The sequence below is a fragment of the Microcaecilia unicolor genome, chromosome 10 (assembly GCF_901765095.1).
Source record: "Microcaecilia unicolor chromosome 10, aMicUni1.1, whole genome shotgun sequence".
Lineage (NCBI taxonomy): Eukaryota > Metazoa > Chordata > Amphibia > Gymnophiona > Siphonopidae > Microcaecilia > Microcaecilia unicolor.
The window spans coordinates 213335934-213347975 of NC_044040.1; the positions used below are offsets into that span (position 1 = coordinate 213335934).

At 45.7% G+C, this 12042-nt stretch overlaps 1 protein-coding gene across 1 annotated transcript in view; it reads right to left on the reverse strand.

The window, feature by feature from the left end:
• The window catches only part of TPRG1 (tumor protein p63 regulated 1), a 110452-nt gene extending 98756 nt beyond the window's left edge, over positions 1-11696 (reverse strand). The window contains exons 1-3 of the mRNA XM_030216403.1: positions 11402-11696; positions 8174-8377; positions 420-511 (exon numbers count right to left, since the gene is read on the reverse strand). Of these exons, the coding sequence (XP_030072263.1) occupies positions 420-511; positions 8174-8368 (287 nt within the window). The 5' untranslated portion in view covers positions 8369-8377; positions 11402-11696. The remainder of the gene's footprint in view (positions 1-419; positions 512-8173; positions 8378-11401) is intronic.
• Positions 11697-12042: the final 346 nt, after the last annotated feature.

Consider the following 12042-nt stretch of genomic DNA (forward strand, 5'->3'; position numbering starts at 1 on the left):
CTGTCTTTCTTCTATGTTTGTGCAGCGCTGCGTATGCCTTGTAGCGCTATAGAAATGCTAAATAGTAGTAGTAGTAGTAGTAGTAATTTTCAGTATATTCTTGTTAATGGAGGGGAGGGGAGTGGTAGGGGGAGAGGGAGGAGGAGCAAAGGGGGTATTGGTAGGATGGAGGATGGGAAGGATTGCCATTCTAATGTAGTGTTCACAGTTGGGATTCATTTTTTTCTATAGTGTTTACTGTAGATTGTTTGGCATTTGTTGAATGAATCAAGTGTTAATAAAAGTTAATAACAAATAGAATAAAAAAATTAATAAATATATATTTCTGTGCATCCTGATTTGTGATCTTGGAAATCTCAAAGAGAGAGAGGAGGGTGACATGAAACAAAGCACAGCCGATGTCACACACATAGACTCACTCCGTTAAAAGCCAGACGCTTTGCACCACTGCATTTTCCTTCACCAGCACCTGGGACTTCAGGTCCTCCACAGCTTGGTCCAGTGCCCCTGGCTGAAGAAAAAACACACGTAAGCAAATGTCCTCAAGCTCTGGTACTTCACTCAACTTTTAAGTAAGGTTTAGCAAATGCCTTTTTCCCAATGTGCTTTTGTTATCTACAGGACTTCAGAAAGATGCTGTCAGCCACTCCTGAGATGGAAGTTCTGGCAGCCAGTATTGGGGCTTGGTTTGGTAGATGGTTTCCAAAGATGAGAGGGCAAATGGTGGACTGCCAGGAACCTCCATTAGGGTTACCATATGTCCGGATTTACCCGGACATGTCCTCTTTTTGAGGACATGTCCAGGCAACCGGGCGGGTTTTGCCAATCTGCCCGTTTGTCCGGATTTCTGGACAAACGGGCAGGCTGGTGGGCGGGCCGCCCATAGGATCCAGAAATCCGGACAAGCGGGCAGATTGCTAGCTTCCCCTCCCCTTACTTACTACTGCCCTGGTGGTCTAGTGGCCTCTTCCGCCTTCGGGGCAGGAAAGAGCCCCCTCTTTCCTAACCGGAGCGCTGCCCTGCATGCATCCTTCCTGTTCCTGATCTCGGCGCCGATTCAAAATGGCCGCCGAGAGTTGAAGTGACCTCGCGAGACTTCAACTCTCGGCGGCCATTTTGAATCGGAGCCGAGATCAGGAACAGGAAGGATGCGGGCAGGAAAGAGGGGGCTCTTTCCTGCCCCGAAGAGGTCACTAGACCACCAGGGCAGTAATAAGGTAAGGGGAGGGGGGGTGACGGGGTGTGTGACAGGGGGGAGGGGAAAATGTGACAGGGGGCGGAGTGAGGGTGTGACAGGGGTGGGGCGGGGTGCGTGGTGGGGCGGGGCTTGTGTCCTCCTTTTGGGGGGACAAAATATGGTAACCCTAACCTCCATGTCATGAGAGACAGACTGATCTTGTGTATGTGTCTGTGGAGTTATCACTCCAGTTTCTCTTAAGAAACGTTCATGCCCATAACTCTTGTAACAATTTTTTCAGGGGGGGGTTGTAGATTTTATTTGTTTTTCTTTCATTTCATTAAAAATATGAAGCACATCCTCAACGTTTTCCTGATTTGTGCCATGCCAAAGTAGCTTTGATTCTTGGTAGTCACATAACCACGCACTGATTGAAAACTGGTGGCCAAATCCATTTTTACAATTACCGGCCATGGGACTCCTTCACCACTGCTGAACAGGCATAATTTATTTGGTACATTTGTACCCCACATTTTCCCACCTATTTGCAGGCTCAATGTGGCTCACATAGCGCCGTGGTGCGAAAGCCTCCTCCGGTCAATAAACAAATACAGAGCAATGTATTACAAATGAAATAGATATGTACAGACACATTAGGAAACATAGAGAGGGAAGTTATGTAAAGTTCACTAAGTTCAAAACAAGCCTAAGTTAACTTGAGTCGCTGGATTCAGTTGATTAAGTTGGATCATTAGGATATGCCTTTTCGAACAGATAAGTCTTTAACGATTTCCGGAAGTTGAGGTGGTCATACGTAGTTTTCACGGCCTTTGGGAGTGCGTTCCAGAGTTGTGTACTTATATATGAGAAGCTGGATCCATGATATATTAAAGATGACCAGATAATTGATTAAACTTCACTACTGTGTAGCAGGATGCAAAATACATTCTAGCGCCTTTTCAAGAAAACAGGCGCCAATCGAAGTGTATCAGTAGGGCTTACATTCACAGATTGTGATCCATAAGGATACAACCATAAGCTTTTGAAGGGAAATATACAACCCAAGATCAAGGGAAGAGCCATGTCCCTCCTCCCCAAAAGGGAGTCCAGCTAAGGATGTAGAGAAGCAGTGAGTGGGGAATCCCACACAGGGACCCACCAGAGCAAAGGGAAACTAAGACAGGAGAAGGATTAATAATACAGGGGCTGCCAGCTGTCTCCTGAAGCATTAAAGAGCAGATCCAAGTGTTTCCAACCTGTATTGAACTGTACAGACAAGTCAGTCTGATCCACAGGTATTCCTCTGAGTCACAGACTGCCCTAAGGCAGAAGATCCGGCCGTAGGGAGACTGGATCCTCAGTCTTGTTGGTTCTAGTGATTTGCAGGCTTATTTTCAAAAGAGAAGGGCGCCCAACACAAATTGGGAGATGGGCGCCCTTCTACCAGGGTTGCCCAAATTGGCATAATCGAAAGTCGATTTTGGGCGTCCTCAACTGCTTTCCGCACGGGGACAACCAAAGTTCCCGGGGGCGTGTCGGAAGCATAGCGAAGGCGGAACTAGGACGTGCTTAACAGATGGGCATCCTCGGCCGATAATGGAAAAAAGAAGGGCGTCCCTGACGAGCACTTGGCCGACTTTACTTGGTCCATTTTTTCTTGTGACCAAGCTTCAAAAAGGTGCCCGAACTGACCAGATGACCACCGGAGGGAATTGGGGATTACCTCCCCTTACTCCCCCAGTGGTCACTAACCTTTCTTAATCAAGTTATGGACGTTTTTTGCAAAACATCCGCAGTCAGACTTAGACGTCATATCGAAAATGCCCCTCTATGTAACTTTGTAAGTCTATGTGCTTTGAAAATGAGAATGTTGATATTTCATTGTCCACGTAGATTCTATTATGATGGTAGATTTCATGGGTTACATCACATTATATAGACTATCAATTAGCAAAATGTGAAGAATGATACTTCATACCCAATATAATTCAATAAAGGAAACCTTAAACCCCGGGTGATGTTTGCAAATAGCTGACTCTCCCTTCAATTGAGATTATCACCGGTTTCATTAGCCAAAGAGAAAAACGAAACAGTGAAAAAAAAAACCCCAAAAACTTACAGGGAAAAAAACGCTGTTCATTTCAAGGGGAAAAAACCCCAGATTGGTTAGAGCAGCAGTAACCTGGGGGTAGTTGAGCATCGCTGTGTGCTGCCCGGTTACCACTGGGTTACCGCGGGATCCCTTATCACCATCTCTAGTACTAACGTGTGCAAAGAAAAGCTACAAAACTGGTATGGGATTTGCATTTGCAAACCGTACGAGGAGAGACTTGCCGACCTGAACATGTATACCTTAGAGGAAAAGGAGAAACAGGGGTGACATGATACAAACGTTCAAATATTCGAAAGGTGTTAATCCACAAACGAACCTTTTTCGGAGACGGGAAGGCGGTAGAACTAGAGGACATGAATTGAGGTTGAAGGGGGGCAGACTGAAGAGTAATGTAAGGAAGTATTTTTTTCAGGGAGAGGGTGGTCGATATATGAAATGTCCTCCCACAGAAGATGGTGGGGATGAAAACGGTAATGGAATTCAAACATGCGTGGGATAAACACAAAGGAATCCTGTTTAGAAGGAATGGTTCCATGGAATCTTAGCGGAGATTGGGTGGCGACACCAGTAATTGGGAAGCAAAATTGGTGCTAGGCAGACTTCTACAGTCTATGCCCTGATCGTGACTGAATAGATAGCGATGGGCTGGAGTGTACATTTTAAGGGGCTTTGACGTTAGCTTCAGAACTTTTAGTACAGGAACAGTGCTGGGCAGACTTCTACGGTCTGTGCCCTGAGAAAGGCAGGGACAAATCAAACGGGTATACATTTAAAGTATCACAATGTAAAATGAGTTTATCTTGTTGGGCAGACTGGATGGACCATACAGGTCTTTATCTGCAATCATTTACTATGTTATACCATGTTATGTTAATCCATAGCCTCCATTACCAGATGACAGATGCACCTGCCAGATTCAGTTGTATATTTAGGGTTACCACAGAGCTCCAGATCATAGCTTATCCAATCCTGGTTTTAATTCCACTGCATCCACAGACTTAAGGTCCTGCCTTTTTTAAAAAGTTGGAGCTAGATGTCACAGGAGTGGTTTAGTCTGTCCCTACTGCCCTTGAGCTCTGAGGGAGGGTTATGTTGCATCTATAATCCTCTGTGCCACTTTATTTCAAGAAAGCACAAAGGTTTCAAGTGGATAAGCAGGACCCTGCACACACAGATTACAGGATTTTGATGCATATTTTTACAACAGACTGAGAAAGGAGCCTATGAAATGAGTTTCTAACCACCCCCACATACAATTAATGAGGCTTGAAATCGACAAACTTGTGAAGGGTTTTCTTCAGTTTCCAGTTTAACTCTTGCCAGATTCAGAGAAAAAGGGAACCTGGGAGAACAGCAGGAAAACAGAAATGGTAAGATCCAACCTCGTCAAGCCATCAAGGAGAAACACACTGAAAGAAGCAACAAGGAGATAGATGGAGTAGAAGAACGCATACCGGGGAAAATGAAGAGAGTTCAGTAGCTGGACAGGGAACGCTAGAGCTGCCATTTCAGCACACCAAAGGTGCCCTGTCAGACACAATAATTAACCCAACTGTCTTCAGCTTGGAGAAAACACTGCTGAGGAGAGATATGATAGAGGTCTACAAAATAATGAGTGGAGTGGAACAGGTAGACACGAAGCGTCAGTTTACTCTTTCCAAAAAATACTAGGACTAGGGGGAGAAAGTTTTTTTTCACTCAACTTGTAATTAAACTCTGGAATTCGTTGCCAGCGAATATGGTAAAGGCAGTTAGCTTAGCGGGGTTTTAAAAAGGTCTGGACGGCTTCCTAAAGGAAAAGTCCATAGACCAATATTAAATTGACTTGGGGAAAATCCGCTGCTTATTTCTGGGATAAGCAGCATAACATGTATTGAACTTTTTCGGGATCTCGCCAGGTATTTGTGACCTGGATCGGCCACTGTTGGAAACAGGATGCTGGGCTTGATGGACCTTTGGTCTGTCCCAGTATGGCAACACTTAAGTGCTTGGGATTCTGAATGGAATCTTGCTACTCTTTGGGGTTCTACATGGAATGTTGCTACTATCTGGGTTTCTGTCAGGTACTTGTGACCTGGATTGGCCACTGTTGGAAACAGGATGCTGGGTTTGATAGACCTTCGGTCTCTCCCAGTATGGCAACACATATGTACTTATAACCAAAGAACAGGTGTCAATGAAGAATCATAAATTTCCTGGAGTAATTTTTTTTAAAAAGTAGTCGCACACTTTTGCTTTGGAAATACTCCGATCCCTGTACAAGTAAAAAAAATATGCAACATTTTAAAATGTATCAGTAGGGTTGAAGGTGGTTAGAATTTCGTGTAAGGTATATAGATAAATATTAATTATCTAAACCAGGGATCCACAAATCTAATCCAGGAGGGTTGTAAATCAGTCTGCATTTAAGAATTGCCAGGTAAATATGCATGAGATGGACGTTTGATATGGGAAATGTAATGTCATTATCAAAGAGGCAGAGAAACATGAAAATTAATGTTTTATCATTTGCGGACAATACTGTGCACTCATTCAAGAGAATGTGCACTATCAAACTTGCGTGGGTCTAACATAAAGGAATCCTGCTCAGAAGGAAGGGATCCCCAGAAGCTTAGCCGGTGGTTGGGAGGCAGGGCTGGTGGTTGGGAGGTGGGGATAGTGCTGGGCAGACTTATACGGTCTGTGCCAGAGCCGGTGGTGAGAAGCGGGGCTGGTGGTTGGGAGGCGGGGATAGTGCTGGGCAGACTTATACGGTCTGTGCCAGAGCTGGTGGTGGGAGGCGGGGCTGGTGGTTGGGAGGTGGGGATAGTGCTGGGCAGACTTATATGGTCTGTGCCAGAGCCGGTGGTGAGAGGCGGGGCTGGTGGTTGGGAGGCGGGGATAGTGCTGGGCAGACTTATACGGTCTGTGCCAGAGCTGGTGGTGGGAGTCGGGGCTGGTGGTTGGGAGGCGGGGATAGTGCTGGGCAGATTTATACGGTCTATGCCCTGAAAAAGACAGGTACAAATCAAGGTAAGGTATACACAAAAAATGGAACATGTGAGTTTATCTTGTTGGGCAGACTGGATGGATCGTGCAGGTTTTTTTTTGCCGTCATCTACTATGTTACGAGTTACTATGTTAATATTATTTCGACATGATGGAATTTGCAAAGAGGACATCCATAGCACATGTTCCAGCCACCTCTAAAAAGTTACTTATTAAGATCGTCTCTCACTGACGAAAGCAACTAATTCACATAGGTTTCTGTTTTTTATAACTAATGTAACTTGGATTTAATGATAAAGCAATACCACTTTAAACCTTATGCTGTTACTCTCCAATTTACTACTCAGGAACCTTCATGCACTTCCATAATTTATTCTTCTTCAACATATATGTATGCACATGTTGTATATATATATACCATGATCTGTTCCACATATGTTATGTTCCATGTATGTTACCATGCATGTATGCACCTTAACGCAATACCATTTGTAATTCTGTTACCCGGAAATGGCAACCGCCATTACGGCAAATGTAAGCCACATTGAGCCTGCAAATCGGTGGGAAAATGTGGGATACAAATAAATAAAAATAAAAATCAAATGTTCTACTTTTAATGTTAAGCCACATTGAACCTGAACACTTGTTTGGGATAATTGTGGGATACAAATGTCCTAAATAAATAAATAATACAATTCCACACTCTGTCAGAAAGAATGTGCACGCAACGACTTTGATTCCTTGAGCAAAAAACATGGGCAAATGAACAGGAATAAAACAAACATCCCCAATGAAAATCTTTCGGCGGCCCATCCCTATGTGATGTACAATATCTGCCCGGGTTGCCCCCACTGTGCAGACACATCTCACATGTGGGGCCCCCCTTTTAAAGTAACAGAGAGAGGGAACAAAGTACAAAGTCCAAGCAAAAAAAAAAAAAAAAACAGCACAGAGGGCCTTTAAAAACAAAAGGGACATAAAACTTATATATTAAAAAAATACTTTTAATTATGAAATTAGATTGAAGAAAGACCCGACACAGGCCGTGTTTCGGTGCTACCGCACCTGCGTCAGGGGTCACACCAGTAACGAGGAGGCTTATACAGACAAATTCAGAACATCTGTTCATTTTCAAAGTTGTCTATAATATATTCCTTCCTCCATATATCATACGAGATTGAGCTCACGCACTCCTTCAGTGTAAATGTCAAATATATAAGTTTTCTGTCCCTTTTGTTTTTAAAGGCCCTCTGTGCTTGTCCCCCTTTTAAACCCATGAAGGTCATTATGGTTTTAGAAATGAATTTACCAGTCTTGAGGGGAAGTGGACAGCAGTTTCAGTTTGTAATTTCTAAAACCAAGACCCATAATCGGAAATTGAGCTGAACTTTCCCAACGGAACAGCACAGCCGCTGAACCTGCTTCACATTCCCTCCTCCTTCTCCTCTCCTCCCTCCCCCCCCCCCCCCCATGCAAAATTCCTGTGTTACTTAGGGGCCCCTTTTACTATACGCGTGCCCAACAAGCGTCAAAATAAAGTTACCACCCGGCTACTGTGTGGCCCTTGCAGTGATTTCATTTTTGGCACGCATCCAATATGGCATTTGACGCGCGTAGGTCATTACCACCCAGTTACCGTGTGAGACTTTACCGCTAGGTCAATGGCTGGCGGTGGGGTCTCAAACCCAAAGTGGACGTGCGCCAATTTTGATTTTTGCCGCACGTCCGTTTTCCGCAAAAATTTTAAAAAGGTATTTTTTTTGCAGGCGCGCTGAAAAATGGATCTGCACGCGCCCAAAACATGCGCCTACACTACCGAGGCCATTTTTCAGCGCACCTTAGTAAAAGGACCCCTTAGAAAGAGAGACTTTGGGGGGTGAAGGGGAACTCTTTACCCTGGCAACGAAGAATTTCCTGCGAACATAGTGGTCCAATGGTACTGGAGGCGATGCTAGAACATTCTCCTGGTTCTGCTTCCCGGCCTCCCCGGTGGCAGCATCGTCATCATCCGTCTTTAGAGGAATTTTCTGCTTATTGTCTTCTCCCAGCTCCACAGCTCGTAAATCCGTGCTTCCGCTGCTTTGGGACATCTTTGGAACCTGTAAACATGAGGGAAACTAGTGATCTGCGTGCCGTAAACTAATTTTAAAAATCCAGAGCGAAGAACTTTCTCCCAAAAATGTCCAAGGATGGTCGAGTGCTTTCAATGTGAGAAGAAAAATGTAATAAATCTATTGCTGGCAGTAATAATACTAATAGGTCATTATACATTGTATTCTAACTACTTTTCCAACTAATAGTCGAACAGTGGGCTAAGAACCAGGGAAGTCAGGGTTCAAATTAGAGAATGACATGGGGACAAAGTTTGTCTCTGTCTCCACCCCTTCCCCGCAGGTTCTGTTTCTGTCCCCGCAGGCCCTGTCTCCATCCCCGGCCTGTCCCCACAGGTTCTGTCCCCGTCCCGTCCCCGTGGGCTCTGTCCTCATCTGCAGAAGCCTTGAACCCTTATGATTTTATATTCAAATCTTTGTATTAAAATATAAAAAGGAACAATATGCTGTGCAACTGTTGTGTATAAATTACAAATAGAGAACAATAATAACAATGAGCAGCTATAACAACCCTCCTCACCACCACCCTCTACCCTTCCAACCCCAACAATAGCTGACTTCTACTACCCCAAGGAATCCTAATCCACACTGTTAAAATGTCCAGGGGTACAAAATACAACCGTTCTGTATGCCCTAGAGGGGAGAAATATGACCTATGAAGCACTGTTATGATTTTTTAATCTGTGGATGAATAAGAAGTCATCAACAATCTCAGGATTCAGTCTAGCTCTCCTGTCTTCCACAGTCCTTCCTGGAATAGAAGTTGTCTTCTTAGAAGATGTGCTGGTAGCAGGATGTACAGGATCCCCCCCATGCAAATTTTGCTAGTTGTGGCCAGTATGTTTGCTTGTTTTTCCAAAAAAATCAAAATATCTTTGTAGGCATCACTTAAACATAAATAACAGTCCAGTTCATTAACAGGCTTCAAAGTAGAAAATGACACGGGGACAAAGTTTGTCCCCTGTCCCCTTCCCTGTGGGCTCTGTCCCCACCCTGTCCCCGTGAGCTCTGTCCCCGTCCCCAGCCCCACGGTTACTGTGGTTCCCCGTCCCTGGATCATTCTCTAGTTCAAATCCCACTGCAGATCTTCGTCATCTTGGGGAAGTCACTTAACCCTCCACTACCTCACATTGGGAACAGGAAATGCCAAGGGGCCCTTTAACAAAGGCACACTGAAAAATGGCCTGCGGTAATGTAGACACGTGTTTTGGGCATGCGTAGAATCATTTCTTGGCGCCTTTTTAAAATTTTTGCCAAAAAAAATGAAAATTGCCGCACGTTCATTTTGGGTCTGAGACCTTACCGCCAGCCATTGACCTTGCGGTAAAGTCTCACACGGTAACTGGCCGGTAATGACCTGCTTGCGTCAAATGCCACTTGGTGTGTGTCCGATATGCGCGTCCAAAATTAAAAATTATTTTTCGCACACGCATATCAGACGTGCACCAAAAATGAAATTCCCGCAAGAGCCACGCAGTAGCCGGGCGGTAATTCCATTTTGGTGCATGTTGGGCATGCGTACACCAGGGGCGTAGCTGCTATGGGGCCACGGGGGCCTGGGCCCCCGTAGATTTGGCCCTGGACCCACCTGCCAGAGACCCTCTCAACCCTCCCCCCTCCGACCACCAACCCGCCGCCTGCTACCTTTGCTGGCGGGACCCCAACCCCCGCCAGCTGAAGTCTTCTTCCTTCGTTTGGTTCTGACATTGTACGTGCAGGACGTCAGACTCAGTCAGAAACCAAACAAAGGAAGAAGACTTCGGCTGGCGGGGGTTGGGGTCCCCCGCCAGCAAAGGTGGTAGGCAACGGTGGGTCAAAGTTGTTGGAGGTGTCAGCAATGGCGGGCGGGCAGGTGGGGTCGGTGGCGCCAGGGGGGGGGCTAAAATGTGCCCCCTCACCTCGGCTCTGGACCCCCCTACTGTTGAAGTCTGCCTAAGCCCCTGGCGTACACACTTACGCGGCTTAGTAAAAGGGCCCCACAGTGTACCTGGCAGTAAAATAAATCAAACGACATACATAGAATACGACAAGCAATCTCAAAATCCTTACAACAATTTCACCCCCGGCTGCAAATACTCATCTTCCTCTAATTCTGATAGTACAAGACTCAGTTCTCAACATAGAAATGTCAGTCTGCACCATAAGCTTAGATGAACAAAAATGTCTTCAACCCTTTCTGAAATAGGTCAAAACTCTGAATCCTTCTCAACCTGAGGGGTAATCTCCATCTCGAATATTCATTGTGGATATCCTGAAAACCTGACTGGTGGGTGCCTCCAGGACCAGGTCTGGGAACCACTGTTGTATAGAATTCAGGTGAAATCTCGCCAGGTGTGTGTTGGCAGGGCTACTAGCCAGGGTGATCCATCCTGCCTTTCAGGAAAAAAGCAGGCGGCTAAAGCTGGCAGACTCTCCGACCTGATTTTCAGTAACTGAGAAATGCAAACAAAAGGAAGAAGCCACCTGCTGCCTATGGGCGAAACTTGCATTCCTCGTCCTTAAAACAGGGACACAATACTCTCACGTCCAAGCCTACAAGTTACACCCTACAACTTGACAGTCAGCCATGGATAAATGTTTTTTGTTGCCGGACCACTAGTGATTCCCCCTTGCACAACAGTCCCAGGGATCAGTGAACTGAACCTGAGATGGGGAAAAGTGCACTGCTTTCCAGCAGCTGCAGCTGTTTGTACCTGGTGCCTCACTTCCTGGTTCGCTGCTCCTGCACCTGCCACCCTGATTTCCAGGCTGCATCCCTTCTTCCAATTCTTGCAGGCTGGATGCAAGAAAGGGAGATGCTGTTTGCAGAGGGTAAACAGGGCTGGATTTAGGTAAAAGATAGACAAGCTACAGCTAACAAGGGGCCTCTCAGTTCACTTGCACAGAAAAGTATTAAACCTGAAATGTATTTCCTGGTTAATCGAAGGGGGGGGGGGGGGGGGGCTCTAAATGTTAAACTTAGAGGTTGTGATACATATAAGTCCAGCCCTGGATGTAAGGTGTTTGTCTTACCTGCCTGGGGATGGACTATGCCTCCTCTGGATTTCTCTTTTTTCTGGCTCTCACTTCTCTCACCCCAAGCTGCTTCTTGGTTCAGTTAGTTGTCAGAGAGATGAAACTAGGAAGTTGCTGCTGGTGCCAGGAAACCCTCCTCCCCTGGCTGTCTTCCTGTAGAGAGGGTGACTGCCTGGTTATGTTGTCTCTTTGAAGGGTGAGAGAGGAGTGCTGGAGGTTTTCAGGCTTTGCTGCCAATGAGTGGGGGTCACACTTCGCCCAGAGCAGCAGAAACCTGGTGTGGGATCCCGCTGGTGACTCTTGTCACATGTGGGTACAGGGCGGGTGCAGCTCTGAAGGTGTGGTGTTCATTCTCGGTCACTGTGGAACTATGTTTACCTTTGTCTAGAGAGAGCTGCTTCCTTACCAGATGAAGGAATTACAGATAGCTTTTTAAAAACTGCTTCAAGCATTACCCAGAAGAGAGCTGTTTATGAGGGGGCCAGGCACTCATAAAAGGGAGAAAACTCTTCCCTGTTATCCCTCCCATGCAACTGGCATTCGGAAGGAAGGGCCCCCAAGGATTCTGCTGTTTTTTTCAGAGATATAGCAAAAGAGAGGAAACGAAGTACAAACTAAAGTCCAAACAAAAAAAAAAC